At 42.4% G+C, this 20,379-nt stretch overlaps 1 protein-coding gene across 1 annotated transcript in view; it reads right to left on the bottom strand.

Moving 5' to 3' along the window:
• Nucleotides 1-17,692, bottom strand: part of enpep (glutamyl aminopeptidase) — a 33,419-nt gene extending 15,727 nt beyond the window's left edge. Inside the window, exons 1-11 of the mRNA XM_026152794.2 lie at nt 16,520-17,692; nt 15,171-15,312; nt 14,130-14,264; nt 13,899-14,019; nt 11,165-11,319; nt 8,902-9,015; nt 8,672-8,806; nt 7,750-7,815; nt 7,561-7,626; nt 4,602-4,762; nt 740-822 (exon numbers count right to left, since the gene is read on the bottom strand). Coding sequence (XP_026008579.2) covers nt 740-822; nt 4,602-4,762; nt 7,561-7,626; nt 7,750-7,815; nt 8,672-8,806; nt 8,902-9,015; nt 11,165-11,319; nt 13,899-14,019; nt 14,130-14,264; nt 15,171-15,312; nt 16,520-17,157 — 1,816 coding nt within the window. The 5' untranslated portion in view covers nt 17,158-17,692. The remainder of the gene's footprint in view (nt 1-739; nt 823-4,601; nt 4,763-7,560; nt 7,627-7,749; nt 7,816-8,671; nt 8,807-8,901; nt 9,016-11,164; nt 11,320-13,898; nt 14,020-14,129; nt 14,265-15,170; nt 15,313-16,519) is intronic.
• Between the last annotated feature and the right edge of the window lie 2,687 nt (nt 17,693-20,379).

Here is a 20,379-nt window from a genome sequence, read left to right as displayed (position 1 = left end):
CCACTGTTGTGCTGGGCACTTCAACACTCACCTGGAGGCTTGTGACCGGGAGGAATGGCCTGCCTGATTTTTCAGTACTGATCCTGGATTGCCCAATTAATTCTCTTAATGCATGAGTCATGAACTCTGGGTATATATACTGAGCTCTCCATTAGGAATATAATGAGCAGCTCAGCTATTTAAGAGGGGTTGGGAGTACAGTTTCTTCTTCTCCATATTAAAAGGCGCCAGTTGAGGTTGTTCGGGTATCTGACAAGGATGCCTCGTAGACAGGTGGAGGCATCCTTGTAGGACAAGCCCAAAATACCTCATCTTGGAGGTCCAAGATGAGGTATTTTGGGCTTGTTCTACTGGCAGGAGGCCCCAGGGCAGACGCAGGACTCGTTGGAGAGATTATTTGTTGGCAAGCTTGGTAATGACTCGTGTCCTCTTGGATGAACTAGAGGAGGTGGTTTCCCTGCTTTGACTGCTCTCCCTACAACCCAAACCTGGATAAGTGGTAGAGGATGGATGGATGGATGGACAGTTATTACCATCCAACTGGTTGCACTTAACATAGATGTTTCTCTATGTAAGAAGATACCAGATAAAAACTAAACTACGTACTATCAATTGCAGCATCTCAACTTTGCTTTTAGTGCAAAACATTTATATCACTGTCCTGCCTGCTGGTTGTGGATTTGCTTTTCATTATAATAAATGTTTTGTAGATGACCACAAAAAATTTAAGCTGAAATACCTGCTGTGTTTTTGTTAAACATAAGCGACATGTTTTTGTCACTTTGAAGAGAATGCCATTGGACTGGAATTGTCCACTTGTACCTGGAACAAAAACACATTTATAGTGATCAATTCACATACATTTTTTTTACTTTTTATCTATTCTGTGACTTAACTAACATGTCCTTATTTAGTCTTTTTCATCAAGATCAACAAATACTCTCCTTTACTGCTAAATGCTCCAATAAGTCACAAGAAAGTCTCTAATTTTGTCTCTCCAAGATCTCCAAGCTTCCTTTTATCTCAAACATTCTTGAAGCGGTTGTAAAACAATAAACAGATCGTCTGCAGCAGAATGGTTGATCTTAAAAGTTTCAGAGCTCAGCACAGCACAGAAACAGCTTCAGTGAAGGTTACAAATGATCTTCTTATGGCCTCTGACAGTGGACTCATCTCTGTGCTTGTCCTGCTAGACCTCAGTGCAGCGTTCGATACTGTCGACCATAATATCCTATTAGAGCGATTATGCTGTAGCATGCGGTCATTAATGTCGACAAATCAAAAGGGGTTTTCTTGAATTGTACAGGTCAACGGGTCTTTCACTTTTCACCCAGGTATAAACCACATCAACTCATTTCTTCAATATTTGGTAAAACTTTGGGGGGGGGGGGGGGGGAACTTTGGTAAAAGATGTCAGGGAATATTTGTCCACCTGTCAAGCTTGTGCCCAAAACAAGGCAGTCGCCTCCCTTTCTTCGGGACTTCTCTGACTTCTTCTAACAGACTCTGGACTTCATCGCCTGCCTTCGTCCCTCAGCAGACAACACAGTTATACTAATGCCTTCAAACAATTCCTGTGGATAATTGTTTTGGATCAAAGACTCCAATTCCATTCTGGTATCCATCCTTAGACCAAAAGCCAGGCAGAGTGGTATCACTGTTCTGGGTCTATAACCCTTTTTTTTAAAACTTTGTTATCCCTTTAATGTTTTAAACTTTATGTTTCCTAGTCTCTATTGGTATAGTTTAGTTACTGTGTGATTATGACTTGTATTTATTTTATGTATCTCTAGGGTAATTCAGACAACTTTAGATATTTTAGCTTTCTTTAATACGCTTCTCTTGAGCTTTAGCTTTCTCTTTGTTTTAGTATTTTTCTTACTTAGTCTTGTTGTTATGTCCAGTCTGTCAGAGTTTTGTCTCTATGTTCTGTGTACAGCGTCCCCATGTTTGGTTCCCTTCGCGCTCTATGTCTCTCATGCTGTCTGTCTCTGGGTCGTGGTATTCGCTTCCAGTGTCAGCTTTGTTTTGAGTCTGGGTATCTTTCTGTGTTTATTGTGTTTCCTGTCTTATTTTGATAGTCTTTGTCTCATGTGCTTTGTGTTTAGTTTTGCTTCTCCTGTCTCGTTGTATCTAATTCGTTCCAGCTGTGTTCCCCTGCTGTCTCCAGTCTGCTCATCACCTGTCTGTGTAGTTAATGGTCGTGTCCAAATTCATGGGCTGCATCCTCCTGAGGCCGCATTTGTAGACCGATTACGTCACAGCAACGCGCCGAAGGCTGTCCAAATTCGTAGACTCCTCCGAATACAGCCGACAAATGCGTCCTCCTTTTCCCTTTGAAGGATGGGTCGGGTGGGTCCTTCATGGCCTACCATATCCCAGAATTCATAGCGCGTCCCAGCCAAACTCCAGTTTCCAACAATGGCGGCCGCTACTAAGTTTTAAAATTACTCTTACTAATCTTTCTGGGTCACAAAATAAACTTTTAACATATTTTCAGGTGAGAAAGTAGCTGTGTAAACATCAAATATCTGCTCGGTTTATCAAGATATCCCATATTTGCCAAAGTGCTTCGATGTTTTCGGAGACGCCTGCTACCCACCAGCTCGACAGCTAGCCGGGAGCTTGAGGGTCACTGAAGCCGCCGAGAACGGCACAACTCCCGGCACATCATTTTCAGATCACCGCGGAGTTTCGCTACTCAGGTTAAACGTAATATATAAGTCACTTAGACAACCTAAACCTTTTTTCAGTGTTTTATTTGTTCGTGAGTAAATCGGTTTGGCTGAGATTAAAGTTATTAGATTAGATTAGATAAAACAAAACTTTATTAATCCCCCGGGTGGGTTCCTCCGGGATTTTCACACAGCTGAATAAACGTCAAGCAGAAAACTGATTAAACAGAAGTATGAGACAGTCGAGAGTTTACTCCAGTGTCCTGTTATATTTTAGATAGCATGAAGCAGACGGCCGAGTTTATTAAACTCCACCGAGACAGCGGTGACGCTAATCTGAAGGCTAGACCATCCAATTTCCCCAGTCATTTACTTCCAGCCTACCCGACCTTCTGAGGACCCGGCCCACGTAGACCGCGAAGGCCGGGTCCTCAGGAGGATGCAGCCTATGAATTTGGACATGACCATTGTGTGAGTTCCTTTTTGTCTCTCACCGGAACGTCAGCTGACCTCCCTTCGTGTCTTTCCCAGGTTCTATTGTTCTAGTTCCTATAGTGTTTTCCTACTCTTGTTTTTTGCAAATGTCAGTCTTACAGTAATTCCCTTTTGCTTTTTGTTTGTATTTTGAATAGTTATTAATCAGCATTAATAAACAATTCGCCTTTTGTTAAGATCCCATCTCTACATGTGCATTTGGGTCCTGTTTTGCTAAACACAATCTGCGCCCCACAGATCCTGACAACTGGACCTAACTAAGAGTGAGCTGGCCCTCCGGTGTGATGTCTATTCCAACCTGTCCACCTGGAGCACCAACTGGCCTTGATATAGTTCCCACACATATCCCTGACATCCTCTGACACTGGCCTCTCATCTCTTGAGTCGTCACTGGGGTATCAGTTGCCTTTGTTACCTTCTGTTAAGGGTGAGTGCACTGTCCCATCTGTTCAGCACCACTTATGCTGGTGTCGCGAGCTCTGGAAATCTGCTCAGGCCACCTTGCTGGGCACCGTGGAGCAGAATAAGCAGCTAGCTGGTCAATGCTGAACCAAGGAACCTCACTACCAGCCAGGTCAGAAAGTTTGGAAGAGGGCTGTGATATTTAGTGCAGCAGTCCCCAACCTTTTTTGCACCACAGACGGTTTAATGTCAGACAATATTTTCATGGACCGGCCTTTCAGGTGTGGCGGATAAATACAGCAAAATAAAATGATACGATCAAATGCGCCAACAACATTGAGAGTAAGATCCTCCTCTCTGCCACTTTATGCTCTCTAGTCGCTATGGTAACGTGTAAATATTTCTTTCAAAATAAGACACACAACTACAACACGGGAAAAGACCCAGGGAAACCGAGTTAACGATAAAAATCCTGAAAACCCTAAATATCACACCCGAGCCTCAACTCTTGCGGCCTGGTACCAAACGACTCACGGACTGGTACCGGTCCGTGGGCCAGGGGTTGAGGACCACTGATTTGGTGGACTGCTTATCAAAATATCAGAAGATTGTTAAAGCTGCAAATTCTGCATTTATGTCCAGTGTAATTTCTGCCCCAGAAACACAAAATACAAATAATGACAGAGCTGGAGCCGGTAACAAAGTCAGTCGGATGACTGGAAAAGAACATGGCACAGTAGAGCACACAGCACTGAGGGCAAGAGGAAACCTGAGGTACAAATACACATAAGCTAATGACTACCTTAGTAGCCTTCACGAGAAACTAAAAATAAAAACTAAAACTCTCAAGAATAAAATCCACAAAGAACCACAAAACAAATAAGACTTATAAATGCAGAGAAAATTCAACTAAAACCACTAAACAAACTGCAACTAAATACTAACTAGAACGAGGACAAATACTGAGACACAAATGCTGGGTCAATGACCCGAGGACGCTGTCATGGTTATTTTTTTTCTTTCTCATACCCAAGATCTGAAGGAGGCTGGCTAGTATCAGCTTTGGGGTCCAAGAGGAAACGCTTTTGGCTCAGTCTGGCATCCGTATCAGAGACAGACAGGTCCAGCACAGGATAGCCCATCTGTTTGGTCCATGTATCCATGACTTCTGCAATCGGCAACCCACTCACCTGGATGCAGAGAGGGTAAATTAGCTATGTGCTAAGGAAAATGTAAATACTTTTCAAATACACTTTAATGCTCTTAGATTAAGATATTTGTAATAAATCAATATTAATGTCTTTGTATTAAGTAAATATCCGAGGTTGGGATGCTGGTAGTTTGGCTCAGGTTAAAACTACTCTCAGCCGCCAGTGGTAATCCTCAGCCTTCTGGTAGATGCAGCTGGTAGAAGGTATGGCACGTCATTCTCAAGTTATTGCATTCACGAGACATTCAGAAAACCTGACCTTTGATCTTGACCTTGAGGTTGAGGTCTATGAGAATTGAGCTCGTTTGTGATCTTTAGTAGATGCACCTAACATTATCAGTTTCAAAATCATGTGTCTCTTACTTCTTGAATTATCACGTTAACAAGAGATTCAGAAAACTTGACACAGCGTTGCTCCTCCCGAGGAAAGCGGTGCCCACGCCGCCGTCATATGGACAATTCTGAGCAACTTGTGGTGGTGAGTTGAAATGACAACATTTCCCACACTCCTGAGCCAATAAACAGAAAGGACTATAATCTCACCTCAGACACCTTCGGGATCTCTTTTCTCGATGATGATTTGGATTGGGAGGCCAGTTTTGGTTTAGCTCCTCACGGTAATGACAATATACATTCCTCTGAGATTTTTAGTCCTAATACTGTTCATCGTGGTGGAAATAAGCTAAAACCCACTTTTGCCAAGTCTGTTTTTTCTAAACCTGGCCACGTAAAGTCAGACTGTGAAAACTGTTAAATCAAAGACTGTTGAGACTGTTGAGACTGTTAGACGTGGTGGTGGTAGGACGCTAACAAACATTTTAGATGAGTCTGTGTGCCCCTCTGTTGGTCTTCCTTGGTCTCTTGTGTTCTGGGGGCCTCTGGATGTCTGGATCTCCTCCATACCTGCTTCATGCCCTGGAGGACGGGGCTGTGGCCCCCCCACACCCTCTAGCAGATCATTACATGAAGGAACCTTTTAAAAACAAGCGCGTCCATGCTCAGGTGATTGATATATGTATTTTTTTGTCTGCTTATTTTGTTGGTTTTTGTTTTTTTGCCCTTTATCCTCGTCCCTCTTCTCCACTGTTTTTCCCCCTCTTCCTTTCTCCCTTTTCTTTTCCTCATTCAAGTCTGTCCCGCATCTAGCAAGTGAAAATAAAAAATAAATAAAATAAACAATAAAAGGTGAATCAAACAGACCATTACGGCAAGGCTGGGATGGTCCATTTGGTAAAGTAAATCCGTTGGGCATCTTTCTTCGCCTCTATACAATAATTCTTATGGCAAAAGAACCAAACGGGACAGGCAGAAGAAAAAAAAAAGACTGTGTTTGCTGAGCCTGCTCCTTCGCCCTGTTGTGTTCCTGCTCGGGCCCAGCATTTCCCTGCACCTGTTTCAGTGCTTCAGGTGAGGGAGGCTGAGGTCCAGCTGGTCTCTGCTCCGGTGTCCAGGCCGGCTGAGGCTCTGCCTGTCGCTGCACTCGTACTAGCTCCTCGGGTGGGGACAGCAGCGGCCCAGCCGTTGACGGTGCCTGTCCCGGCTCCCAAGGTGAGGATGACCGGGAACCAGTTAGCTCCACCACCCGTACCTGCACCTGTTTCTGACCTCGCACCACCCTCTGCGGCGCCACCCTCTACGGCGCCACCCTCTGCAGCTCCCACGCCGTCGCCGGCAGCACCACCCTTTATGGCTCCCACGCCATCACCGGCAGCGCCACCCTCGTCTGGTCCAGCCTCCGAGTCTTCACCCTCGTCTGGTCCAGCCTCCGTGTCTTCAGCTTCTGCGTCGCCTGGTCCTGCCTCACTCCGTCTAGCTTCGTCTGTGCCTGAGGTCTCCATGCCGTCTGGTCCTGCGCGTCCTGTCCAGCCTGCTCGTCCTGCACGTCCTGTCTGGCCTGCTCATCGTGCACGTCCTGTCCACTTTCCAGGCCGATGACTGGACGTCATTGCCGTCATGGATGGCCCCCTGAACTAAGTCGCCGCCAGTGCCCCCCGCCCGGCCAGCCTCCTGACCTGCTCCGTCGCCGCCGGTGCCTCCCGCCTGCCCGGCCCCTGAACTGTTTTCTGGGCTCTTGGGCCATCAGCCTCCGGGTCGCCCCCCTGAACTGCCCGGGTTTGGACTATTGTGCCGTCAGCCTCCGGGCCGGCCCCCTGAACTTTGGGTGAACTGTTTTTCCTGGCCGCCTGCGCCTGTCGTGAGCCTGTTTTTGTTCTGTTGCTTTCCAGGCTCCAGTGTTTGCAACTTTTTTTGTTTCTGGCTCCTTGTGTTTGGTTTGTTTCGAGCCCTCCATCCTGTTTTATTTTGAAGGTCCTTGCCTGAGGTTAATGTATCTGGTTTCGCTTCCCCTTGTCTCATTGGGCCTGATTTGCTGCAGCTGTGTTTCCCTCCTGTTATTCATTCCCTGATTGCTCCCTCTGTGTATTTAAGCCCTGTGTTTCTCTGTGTCCGTGTCGTGATCTACTGTTTATCTAGCTGTGTGTTCTGTCAGTCTTCCGGTGTAAGTTTATTTTGATATGTCCAGTTATTTTACATTTGAGTTTAGCATTAAAGCTGTTTTGAGTTCAAGTTTTGCCTCAGAGTGTCTGCACACAGCCGGTCATAACAGTTTTAACAGTCTAGCAGCTCGATGTTTTTAGGGATTTCAGTTGCTTGAATAAAATTCCTGAAGTGTTGATATGATTAAGAAAATAACCCTAAATATTTCCTTTTTCTTTTAGCAATTGTGTATTTTTCTTAGTCTTAACACTAGCACAGACTGAAGGGCAAGTCCAAACATACACTGGCAAGAGATGCCCAGAAGTCGCTCGTTTTGGCATTCTTGAAATAGAAGTCTTTCAAATATTTCTGTTGAATGAGAAAAAGACTTGATTACTCAGCTGCTGGGAGATTTGAAATTATAATTAATGTTAATCAAAAGAGCAACATCAATTTTTTAAATACTAAAAGAGCTGTGAGTCTATGACTTACTCGACAACCATCTCTGAACTCGTCTCTGCCCATCCAGTCCTCCAGCATCCTGAGAATAGATGCTCCCTGGAAAAAAGTTGAACAATTTTCATTACAAGGTAAATGGGCCGTGTTAAATCCTCCCAATTCTTTTGATCTTTGGGCTGAAGGAAGAACAATACTCGGTGTATAAATGCTCACTCAACAATCCTTTATTCCATACAATTCAACACTTTAAGAGCACAAACCATCCGGATGGGGAGACAGCAAATCTCAAAAGGGTGGAGCGTTACTCAAACCTTTATAGCCTCTGTTGACCCCCACCTAGTCGTAAAAGCCTAAAGATACATACCCTCTAACTCTCAGTGAGCCTGAGTTATGACCTTGGCTCCCTGTTTATCTGCTTCCAACGAGGGGGTGAAGCTCCTGTGGAATGTGCTCTCTGCACACAGTATTCTCTTCTTAACTCAGCAGTATGAAATGTCATGGAACAGTAACTCATTCACAGTAAAGCAATATAGGTTAATTAAAACCTATCTAATGAGTCTAATGATTTTCACATTCTTTTGTCATTCAGAAGCATAATGCAAACTAGAACTACGGCTACATACTAATTATACTCTCTATAATAAGAAGTATGGTGTGGCTTACAGCAGTATAATAATTCACGCATTTCGATTATAGGCATAGGATAACATGATAAAATAATCTCACAATTGATATCCATAGAGCAATTTTAATGTATTGTTGACAACTCACAGGACTTTTATAGTGCAATCTACATCCACCCATTCAAATATAATATCCAGTATTTATTCTGTTCATCTTAAGTGCTTAATCTGTCACACACAGTCACGAGTGATACATGTTGGATCTTGTTTGCATGTAGTGTAACAGTATGGTTAACTTTTATTGTCTGAGTGCTTACAGAGAGATCTCATACCTTGCTGTATGAGATGGCATCAAACACAGAGGTGATTTCAGCTGGGGTTGATACATCTACAATGATCGGATGAGAGGACAGCAGAGCGTCATCCACCATGACAGGAAGCACATCACTGATGATCATGATGTCTCGCTGTAAGACCACAGCAACACAGGTACTGAGAACTTCCAGGTGACTGGCAGTAATAGCTCGGTGGATCTTTAATGTGCCTTTAAAGGAGAACTCACCATGCCCCAGGTTGGTTCTGCTAATTCCACTCCGATGTACTCAAAGAAGCTGGCAAAGCCCTCATTGAGCCACAGGTCATCCCACCAATCCATAGTTACAATATTTCCAAACCACTGAAAAAAATACAACTGACATGAGTTTCAAGAGTCCACACAAAATAAGAAATTACAAAAGCACACAAAACAAATACGGAAATAGGAAAAACGAATTTCCATTTTCTTTTTTCCTATTTCTGCTGTGTTTTGTGTGCTTTTGCAGCGTTTTTCTTATTGCTGGTGTTTTCTTAAGTCGCAGTTTGTTTGGCCTCTCGGGGCCACCGTAAACTCTCTCTACATTGTTATAAGTGTGCCACAAAACCAACCAATCACAGACTAGGATGCAAAAATTCTGATTGGCTGTTACGGCTACAGCTGTAGCTAAATCCAGTGGAGTGGTTTGGTTTAAACTGTGGTGGACCACTGGAGGGCTCCACTTCCCCAGTGGACAGGAAATGGTTGCTGTGTTTTGGAGCGCAAAGTATTCAGTTGTGTGGTGATAGTGAATAAACCAGGAGTGATAATTGAGAGATCTCGTGTCGTCTGTGTTTATCTCCACAAAACTCGATTAAAACCAACAATGGTCTTAAAAAATAATATATTTCAAAATAAAATAATTAAACATACTAACTGCAGTAGCAGTAGGAATGCAGTAGCTAGCGAGTTGATTGGAGACCGTAACAGCCAATCAGAATTTTTGCATCCAAGTCTGTGATTGGTTGTTTTTGTGGCACACTTATAACGGTGTACAGAGAGTTGAGCGCGCAGGGAGCAGAGATGCTGAGAGCAGGTCTGCAGATGTCTGTGAGCACACAGAGCAAATGCCAACAACTGAGCGAGAGGGGCTGTTACTGTGTGTGTATATGGATGATAGCAAACACTGAAATACATTTCTTGTTCGCAGAAATGAATTTTGTTCGCTCAAATTAAATTTTTCTTCACTCAAAATAATTTTCTCCTCAAAATGCAACATTTGCCCTTGCATTTTTTTAACGTGTGCTCAGAATAGAGGCACAAAAATAACACCATATAAACCTAATGCAGACCGGTGAATAAAAAGTAGTGCACAGTTGTCTTCAGTATTCCAACACAGCAGTGCACTACCCTGTAAAAGCTTTATTGCTCAAAACATGTAAGAAGAGGGTTTTGTAAACATCAACTTAACTGCAATTTTAAATGAAAAACTCATCCATTCCTGTCAAATATCTGATATGTTGCAATGAATCATGTACATCATGCAAAAGGTTGAAGAACATATAAAGAATTTTTCAATTATACCTCTGGATTCTCAAATGAGTCTTTGCGCTTGCAACTGCTGAATTGTGACATACTGTAGAGGCCTGAACTAACCAAAGACCAAGTCACAATCAATGTAAACAAGTACAAATGGTCAACAGACTGGCACTTTTGTACTTTACTTAAGTTCTTTATACTACATGCCTCATTCAGCCATTCATAAAAACACTTTTTTCTATCCTTTATATTTAACATTTCCGTTCTGATGAATGCATCGGAAAGCAACTTAGGGTTCCTTATCTTGCCCAAGGATCAGATTGAAGCAGCCAGTCTGAACAACCTTTCAATTAGCAGATGAGCTGCTCTACCTCTACCCCGACGCTTACAGAAACTGGTATTCCCAGTTTTCTCTCATCCAAGAAAACTTGGTTCAAACAAGAGTGGTTCCATGATGGAGCTACTGTTTTATGCTTGTTCCTCTTAGCTGCATAAAATTTAAATTAGGATGAATGACTAGTGATGTTTAATACTGATGTTATAGAACTCGACCAAAAACACCCAAACTCTATCAAAACAGTCTAAAAATTCAAACAATGTTTGCCATAGAAGAAGAAAAAGACACATGATCCGCTCTGTTATTAACCATAAGATGAAATCCCCGCTGAGCGGGCTGAGCTTGCCCTACAGAGCTTCACTATGTTAGTTTATGACCCAAATTAATGTTGGACTCTGTCGTTTTCTCTGGTCCCCTTCATTCTTTTCTAAGAGTGAGATTCTAGTCACACATTCTCCTTAATTTCTTGCTCAGTAAAACTGACTTGAATTAAACTGAATTGTATCATACAGTTGGCATTTCAGTGGTACGTAATTCATTCTAAAATGTTTCTTTTAGTCACTACATTCAAGCACAAAATATAAAGTATGCAATTTAGCAAAGTGGAAGAAAACATTTTCAGGAAAAATGTTTAATCAAAATATATCAAAACATTACCTGGTGAACCAGTTCATGTGCGATGACACTGGCAACTCGCTGCTTGTTGTAAGAGGATGACTGGTTTTCATCATAAAGCAAGTTGGTTTCCCTGTAGGTGATAAGACCCCAGTTCTCCATGGCACCAGTACCAAAGTCAGGAATGGCTATCTTATCTGGATCCAAACAGCAGAGAGGTACAAATCACCACACACACACATACATGATTACCTCCGATGACCACTGGGACCACTGTTACCTTCACCTTCCATATCTTCTCCAGCTTCTCGTGTTCCTCTTTCCTGATGTTTCTGTCATCACTACATCTATCTAGGGGCAGGGATAGCTCAGTAGGTAGAGTGGTGGCCCTGTGATCGGAAGGTTGGGGGTTTGAATCCACTGAACGGCTACCCTGCGGTACCCAATGGCTGCCCACTGCTTCACTGAGTGCATGGGTTAAATGCAGAGAGGAATTTCCCCACAGGGATCAATAAAGTATAAAGTAAGTATATCACTACGGCCGTCTTCTTCTGTTTGTCTACCACCACTATGTCCGGTTGGTTAGCCACCACCATTTTGTCCGTCTGTATCTGGAAGTCCCACAGGATCTTAGCTCGGTCATTCTCCACCACCCTTGGGCGCATCTCCCATTTTGACCTCGGGACTTCCAGGTTATACTCGGCACAGATGTTCCTGTACACTATGCCGGCCACTTGGTTATGGCGTTCCATGTATGCCTTGCCTGCTAGCATCTTGCACCCTGCTGTGATGTGCTGGATTGTCTCTGGGGCATCGTTACACAGCCTGCACCTGGGGTCTTGCCTGCTGTGATAAACCCCAGCCTATCACAGCAGGATCTGTGCTCAGAGCTTGTTCCTGTGCTGCCATGATTAGTGCCTCTGTGCTGTCTTTCAGTCCAGCTTTGTCCAGCCACTGGTAGGATTTCTGGATGTCAGCCACTTCCTCTATCTGCCTTCCATGATGGTTCCTCCTCTTCCTCCTCTTATTTGGGTTTCTGCTGCCTGAGTACAGCCTCGGGTGCTGGACTTGGGGTGAAACCCTCCATGCATGGTCAGGAGCTTCCTGGTCTTGATGTCAGTGGCTTCCGTCTCCTTCTTTGGCCAGCTTATTATCCCAGCAGGGAATCCGATCATGGGTGTGATAGCTTACTGAACGGTAGATCTGGGCTACCAATACCTACGCCCTGCCTGTGTTCAGGTACCCTGTGGGATAATAACGAGTACATAAGAAAGATGGCCACAAATGACCACATGCCCAGTGGATATCTCAGGCAGCAGAAACCCAAGAAAAAGGAGCAAGAAGAGGAACCATCATGGAAGGACAGGCCCCTGCACGGTATGTACCACTGGCGAATAGAGGAAGTGGCTGATATCGAGAAATCCTACCAGTGGCTGGACAAAGCTGGACTGAAAGACAGCACAGAAGCACTAATCATGGCAGCACAGGAACAAGCTCTGAGCACAAGATCCATAGAAGCTGAGGTCCATCACACTAGGAAAGACATAGTAGTATACGTAGTATATACTATAGAATATAATTGTATTTTTTATATTTCAATATCACAATAATCTAACAATTTAGAACTACAAGTTAAAAAAGAACTAATATAAATAAAATACACTTCAGCTAAATACTTCTAATTTATTTTCCCAAACCACGCAGAGCCGCAGTATAAGGACTAAAGAGCCGCAGGTTGCCGACCCCTGTGTTAGTTGGTTTCAGAGAAAGAAAAGAAAGCTGCTAGCATGACCCAGCTAATGACCTGACCCGAATCCAAGTAAAAATCTATGATATGAACTAAATCTCAGAGTACATAGACGGTGGAACCTTCAGGATTTGAAAACTGTTTGTGTGAATGAATAGGACAAAATTACATCTGAGCAATGCATGCAGCTAGTTTCTCCATATACGAGGTGTTTTGAAGCCATCATCATCAACAAAAGTTATTAAATTAAGTAATAAATACATCTCAATGCTTTTTCCTTGTGTCGTTTCTCTTTATCATACTTTATTTGTGAACATCTATGGCTTGATTTCTTTGTCTAGATTGGATGGGTTTTTACGGACTGGTGAGAATTTCATATTAATAGCACCTTTAGAAATATATTTTCTTATAACACTAGTGACATGTTCAATCCTCATTTTACCCACTGTATACAAGTACCTAGGTATTCCACAGGTCAACAGGAACCATGATAAAAAGGCACGAAGGTCAATAACAGCCAAATAACGCAAGAAGGGAGCTGAGAAGCCAGAACAGTATTGATAAGATCCAAACATACACCCTATCAGTCATTAGATACCCAGATGGAATAATAAGCATCTGCCAATCATGTCAAGACATCATGGGTTTACACTATCGAGGGACAGAGGAAGAGGATGGCATCATAAGGACAGCACTCAGCCTCTGGTCATGGCAGCATAAGAACAGGCCCCAAGCACCAAATCTATGTGGAAGGATATATCCAAAGTGGTCCCGGGATTATTAGGAGCTGTAACCCTTGCACTGGAAGAGTTATTGCAGCAGATTCTAAGCACATATCACAGGTCTCTGCTCAGAAGAGTGCAGTCCAAGAAATACCTAAGTGATATGCAGAACCCTCAAACTCCCCAGCCCGTCAGAGGTCCCGAGCTTTAGGCTAACACACATACCACCCGCCTTGGGCTCAGAGGCAGATTTTTTTGTTGTTGTTTTTTGTTTCATATCACAGAAGTTGGTTAGTGTTCCATTTACCCAATTTTGAGATGGAGTATGTCATGTTGAAATATTCCTCAAAATAGTCAAAAATGAGCTTGGTTACATTTACTGCATACAAAGCTGTGCTGATCTGACTTGGCTGGGCCCAGATTTTCAACTGCAAAAGAATGAAAAATACAAAAAAGTGTGTGACAGTATAAATCCAACAGTGTGAATTAATGAATCTTATCAATACTCTGCAATAGTGGCATATAAATGTAAACTCACGGGAATTCCTCTGGCTGAAGTTCTCTCTACATAGGCAAACTGGTGCACAGCAAAACATACCAAATAGGTGCTCATTGGAACAGACTTCTGAAAGGTGGTTTTGATTTTATTGCCTAGTAGTTGCTGAGGGGAGCCCTGGAGATAGACAGCAAAAAATTATTTGGATTTTCTGCCCTATTATCACAAGAAGAGCACCATCTCAACTGTTGTGCTTTGAGATGAGATCGTCCTGTTGCAGGAACTGATAAACCTGACCTTGACTGTGTAACTGTCATCTGTGACAGGTGTACATACAAGGTTTACACTACACTCAGTTAGATGGTAAAAAATGTCACTCACCACCACACCAACTGAATTTTTTTATCACATGCTAAGATAGACGATGTTATGCTAATGGGTGCAAAGGATGATAATGCATGAAGACACAGCTAGCTTAAGTGAGAGGATTTTCTTGCTTCCTCCCTATTAAACAACTGGCATGTAAAGTGCCTAACACCAAAACAGTTGTTGACCTTGAAAATACTAAAATGCATAGAAATCTACTGGAAAATTGGCAAATATCGTTAAAAATGTATCAAATTACAGTAAATCATTGCGACTTTTTAAAAAAATCAGTTTTCCTCTGTTCATGCTCGACTACTAATGAACTCTACAGTTAGGGCCAGAGCTGTCTCTATTTCACAAGGCAGCTGAGGTCTTTCAACATCTGTTGGACAATGCTTAGGATTTTCTATGAGTCATTTGTGGCGAGTGTGGATGCTGTTGCATGCTGGGACAACATCCATCAGGCTGATATTGTCCAAGATAAATGTAACGCTGGACAACAACCCCCAACATTTCCATGATGTGCCAGCCAATCACAGGAGCGCGTTCAGTGAAACTGAGATTACCTAAATTCACCACTGACTGTTTTGCATTTTCAGGCATGTATACTTTTTCTACGACTTTTACTCACTGTACTTTTACACAAATACCAATTGTTTCCAATTTAAATACAGCACATAAAGTCTATTGTGATGGTAAACACACATGCTGACTTACCTCTACTGGCATGTTGGACAGCACGTTGTAATTAACATCATGAGTTATTGAGATGGTGTAGGTGGCTTTCTTGTTAGGTTCATCAAAACAGGGAAAAGACTTGCGGGCATCCGTTGGCTCGTGATCCGTAGCTGCAATCTTTCTGGTGTTCAAATCGAGGACAGATTATTGGAAAATGTAACTTCATTATTGGAGATTGTTTGAAACCAAATGTTCTACAATCTTTTTCAGCAAATTTTACTTTGAAAACTAATAATATGTGACAATTTAAACTAAAGAGTTAAGTTTAGAACAGTCATATTTGATTAATAACATCTTTCAGTTATTTTGTTCAGTTAGTTCTATACAAGCTAATGAAAACAAAAGTACCAGATGCCAATCCCAGCAGTACTAGGAGACTACAGGGGTTTTCCATTTAAAGTAGGACGCATAACCAAAACGTACATCTGTTTAAATCCCACATAATGTAGTGACTCTGAAGAAGTAAAGACCAAATAGCTGGTGAATTATAAAAAGTCTTCTATTGATAGTTTTTACCTTTTTTTAAAATATTTAAGCCACGTTACAGTCTACAATCTACCTCAATAAAATATGTCATAGAACAAAATGACCTGGACCTCTTTAGTGTAGAAATTCCATCAAAGAAGGAGCTCAGCTACATAAGAAATACAAGTAAAGTCATCAGTAAATATGTATGTAAAGTGAAATATGATAGGATGACTAGACTAAGTCTAAAATGATGTTTTGGTATACAGTGGTAAAGATATTCTGTATCTGTTCTTGTGATAGCAAATCTGAAACAGATGTCAGAGAAAGTTTTCAGCTCCATGTCCAATGAGTGATGCAGAGGGCAGGATCCATTAATTATCCACATCCACTGACCACAGCCGCAGTCATGTGGACGATATCTGTGTTGCTTAAGGATCCAGGAAAGAAACAGTTAGTAGAAGACTTGCTGTTCCTCCTGAGCCACAACCAACGACTCTGGTTTTTATCCAAGATAAAACCAGATAACACCAATTTTTACAACCATCATAAACCTGCTCTTGGTTGCTTCTCAGAAGACAAGTTTTACACAAAATATTACTCAATAATTAGTTTTCATTCTTAGCGGAACTTGTTTTATTCCAACATTTCAACATTTGCAACTTATGAACTATTGCATAGAATGTCCACAGTTATTTAACACCTATTAATACCTCCAGAAAAGACTGTAAGGCGACTCTGAATTTTCTTGAAAGATGCAACTATTTCATATGTCTTATGCCTTCTTGCTCTGTTCTTTTCTAATTCTTGATTAATAAAGATGTTTGTGTATGTTTGTGACAGAACTGAATCACATGACTTACTTGGTGATTCCATTCTCCATGTAGGTAACTCTGTAGAATCCCACCAAAGAGCCATTGAGCCAACCCTGGAAGTCTAGGCTGAGGGTGTATACCTCCCCTGTGTCCAGGACAGGCAGCTCCTCTGTGGCCTCCACCACCACATACTGCTGAGCTTTGTATTCAAAGCAGCTTTTCACTGCCACTTCCCTCTGTCCTCCTTGGCTACTCAGCACCTTCAACCTTGGCAAGGTACTGACAAATGTCTCCCTGATGTGGAGCCAGAGATGACGGGTGGGCTTGGTTACTTCAAGCTGGATATCAACAGTGCCTGTGTAGGTGTCATCCTCTAAGTTCGGCTCCAGGTGCAGATTGTAGTGGACGGGATTCACATAGTCAGGTAAGCGGAAATTCCTCCAGTCCCCACTGGAGTCAGTGGAAGGCAGGCAGGGCCCTCTGCCAGGTGAAGGGGGCTGGGTAGGCCCCGCTGTGGGGGCTGGTGTGGTGGTGGCAGCAGGAGTGGTGTTGTTTGATCGAGAGAGACCCACCCCGAGGCCCACTGCCAAACAGCACAACACCACTGTTATGCAGATGATGACTGCATGCTTGCGTCGAATAAAGTAACGCTTCTCTGGCTTCTCCATGTTCAAGCTGTCAACCATGGTAACTCCCAAAATGAAAAGTCCACCTGACAAAAAAAATCCCAAAAAACAAAACACAGCTTTCTAAAGGTAAAGTGTTTAGCTGACCAGAGGTCAGAGCTGCAGGCTTTGGCTGCTGAATTAGCTGTGTGAACTGAATCAAGGCTTGCCTCTGTGGTGCTGAGGGGTGGAGAGAAAAATGAGAAGTGAAGAGTATCAATCTTTCAGACGGCCAGAAATCGGAAGGATTTAATCTGTCCTTTGAGCTTTCAGCACACCTCCTGTTAAACATCTACAATCTTCCTGTAAATCAGCAGCTAAAGTTCTTTTTTTATCAACTATGCTAAGCTGCAAAACTGAACGTGTTGTTCTCACGTGAAACTAAACAATACACATGACGCCTACATCTAACATGTGAACCACTGTGCATGTCAAAGTGTTGTCTGGTTTGAATTTGAAGCATCAGAGTCAAATTTCAAAGCGGCTTCAGCACAGCACAGTCTGTCTTCTTACAGTGCACACACTGCAGAAACACTCTATGATCTGGACATGAGTCAGCATGTGGTCTTTGGTCAAAACAGTGATTGCAACAGAGACGTATGTGAAGCCAAAACAATGGTTTTATTGAACTGAGCCACGGTAGAATTTCCACAAATATTCTTCCCCTGCTCAGTTCTGTGAACTCTGGAAAAGACATTACTGAAATATCAATTTCTATCATTTCTGTCCACACAGATGATGTTTTGACTGGAAAACTAATCACGGTGTAGAATTTTCATTGAAATCAACTACAGCTAAGTCTAGGATATGTAAGGGTGTTCATGCACAAATTCCTAATATTAGGAACACACCCAGAGAAATACCCAGTACAAAGTGTGCACTGGAACTACAGTAAGTGTTATGTTTGTTTGTTATAGTTTGTAGTATATAGTACTATAGTTTATAGTGGTAGTAGATAGACATTTTGAAGTGGGCAGTTGTCCATTCACACACACACACACACACAAATCTGGTAGGCTGAATAGCCTCAACCAATGTGTCTTTTGGAAAGTAAAAACTTACAAATACTTGCTGTATTTGCTGTACTTAAGTAGAAATTTCAGGTATCTGTGCTTTACTTGAGTATTTATTTTTCTAGCAACTTTACTTTTACTCCCTCCATCTTTACACAAATATCCGTACTTTCTGCTTCTTACATGTTGAAAGCAGGCTAGTTATTTTAGGTTCAACAGTATCATCCATAGTGTTTATACTCAGGGGTTGAAGTGGGTCGGAAGGAGAGCAGGTGTCCGTCTTCTATAGCTACCTCTATAGAAGAGGAGGGAGTATGAACTGAGTTTTCTATTTAGTGTTTCTATCACTTTAAGAGAGTTAACTTCACTCAGAGAACAGGAGAAAGATAAAGACAGGACCGGAGAGGAAGAAGAGCGGTTAGATTTAAAGTGATGTTTGATAAACCGCTAATTTAAAGCTTACATGCGATGTCATTATTGGATTTCATATTGTGAAACATCCTGCTAAACTTTATCTTATTCAAATGTTGCATGAAAGTACCGTGTAGTTTTATACTGGGCAGTAAAAAAAAGTTGCTTCATTACTGCAACTTTTACTGGACGAGTTTTTAACCTGTGTTTCTACTTAAGTAAAGAAAGTCTCTACTTTCTCTGGTCTTTTGATTATGTATTTCATGACCTTCCAAAACCTCCCATAGGTGACTTCAGTGAGCACTTGTGATCTTTGTGAAAGCATGTACTTATTATATTTATGTAAGTGTTTTATAGAAGGTGTTGACACCAGGACGTTATGTAGTAAGTTTTGTTTCTACTGTAGTTAAAGTGTAAAAAAACGTTTAACAAACAGCTCATGTGACAGTGAGCATTTTGTGGATTTATTGGCCCTGTTATATCATACAGATAAGACAGTCGTAAATGTAATGGCTCCCTTATCCTTGAACTGTGCATAGGATCTGCATAAGAGACAACAATCACTGTCACTCAAAATTTTAATCACCGTCTAAAGTCATGATTCTTTCATGACGTTTATGAGACGCCATGAACCTTTTGTGTGTCTTATTTTTCACAGACATAAATCTGTTGGGCTCAGGTACAGCATGTTTTACCATGACCCTCACCAGGATTATCACAATGAGCTTATAGTGCAGACAGTGAAGTAAAAGGTGTGATATGGAGCTGCATGAGTGAAGAAGGCTGAGAGAGATTAGATTAAAATGCTTCAGTGGGTGGCTGTTGATGCACTGTACAGGTACAGGCTGACGCCATGATTGCCAGTCATCAATACAATAATAAGCATACTGCCAAAATGACAACATGGTTTCTGATGATGAGAACAGCTAAACTGATGGCTACAAGTCTGTCGCCTGACTCGTGTTCAAAGGAAACCTGTGCTGCATTTTACAGCAAAACATAGAGATACTTTGGTAAAAAACACAAAAGCCTGTCTCAAGGTTTTTGACGCTAGAAGTCAACATAGAGTTCTCTCTGTCTTCTTCCACATGTTCAGGTTCTAATGCATTTGTTGCCGACACCAGCACAAACAGGCCTGACTGTGAAGAGCAGTCAGGGCCTCCTGGCAGCCCTATGAGACCGGAGATTGGCTGTATGCAGTCTTCTCCAAGTTCTCTGGGTAGAGACCCATTGGCCATATTGTCCTGCAAACTTTGACTGCGACTCTGTAGAAGACTGCCTATGGTCCCTAAGTGCTGACAGGGTAAAGAAAACATGGTGGGAGCCCACTTTCCAGCCCTTCTCTGGCATGCCCCATCATGCTGCATCTTGGTTTTGAAGCATGCCAGGTTGAATTCGCCCCATGACATGGGCCCTAGCGTTTTCAGTCAAAGATGTCTTGCTTGGAGAAGACAAAACTGACCACTGCAGCAGGGTCCATGCTCACATATGCTGCTAATCTGGTACAAATCAGGCACCTGGTTGTCAGCGCCTGGGGTACCAAAAGCTCAAAACAAGAGTCAATAGCAGAATAAGGTGTTTGACACTGCAGGGAAGCTTTGTGAAGTTTTTGATGGGTGCATCCCACAAACTTAACTCTGCTGCTCAACTCACAAATGCATTTTCCTTATAAATGTGGCACCATTTAAAGGGAATAAACGGGCTTTTCACCTGTATAAGATTTATTGCCAAGAACACAAACAGGCACATTTTGAAATTTGAACTGAATAAAACTTTTTTTCACAAACATGCAGACTGCATCACAGAAACAACACGCACA

The sequence above is a fragment of the Astatotilapia calliptera genome, chromosome 19, assembly GCF_964374335.1.
Source record: "Astatotilapia calliptera chromosome 19, fAstCal68.1, whole genome shotgun sequence".
Classification (NCBI taxonomy): domain Eukaryota; kingdom Metazoa; phylum Chordata; class Actinopteri; order Cichliformes; family Cichlidae; genus Astatotilapia; species Astatotilapia calliptera.
Note: the sequence above shows the minus strand (reverse complement) of the source record. Positions and strands in the feature narration are given on the sequence as shown.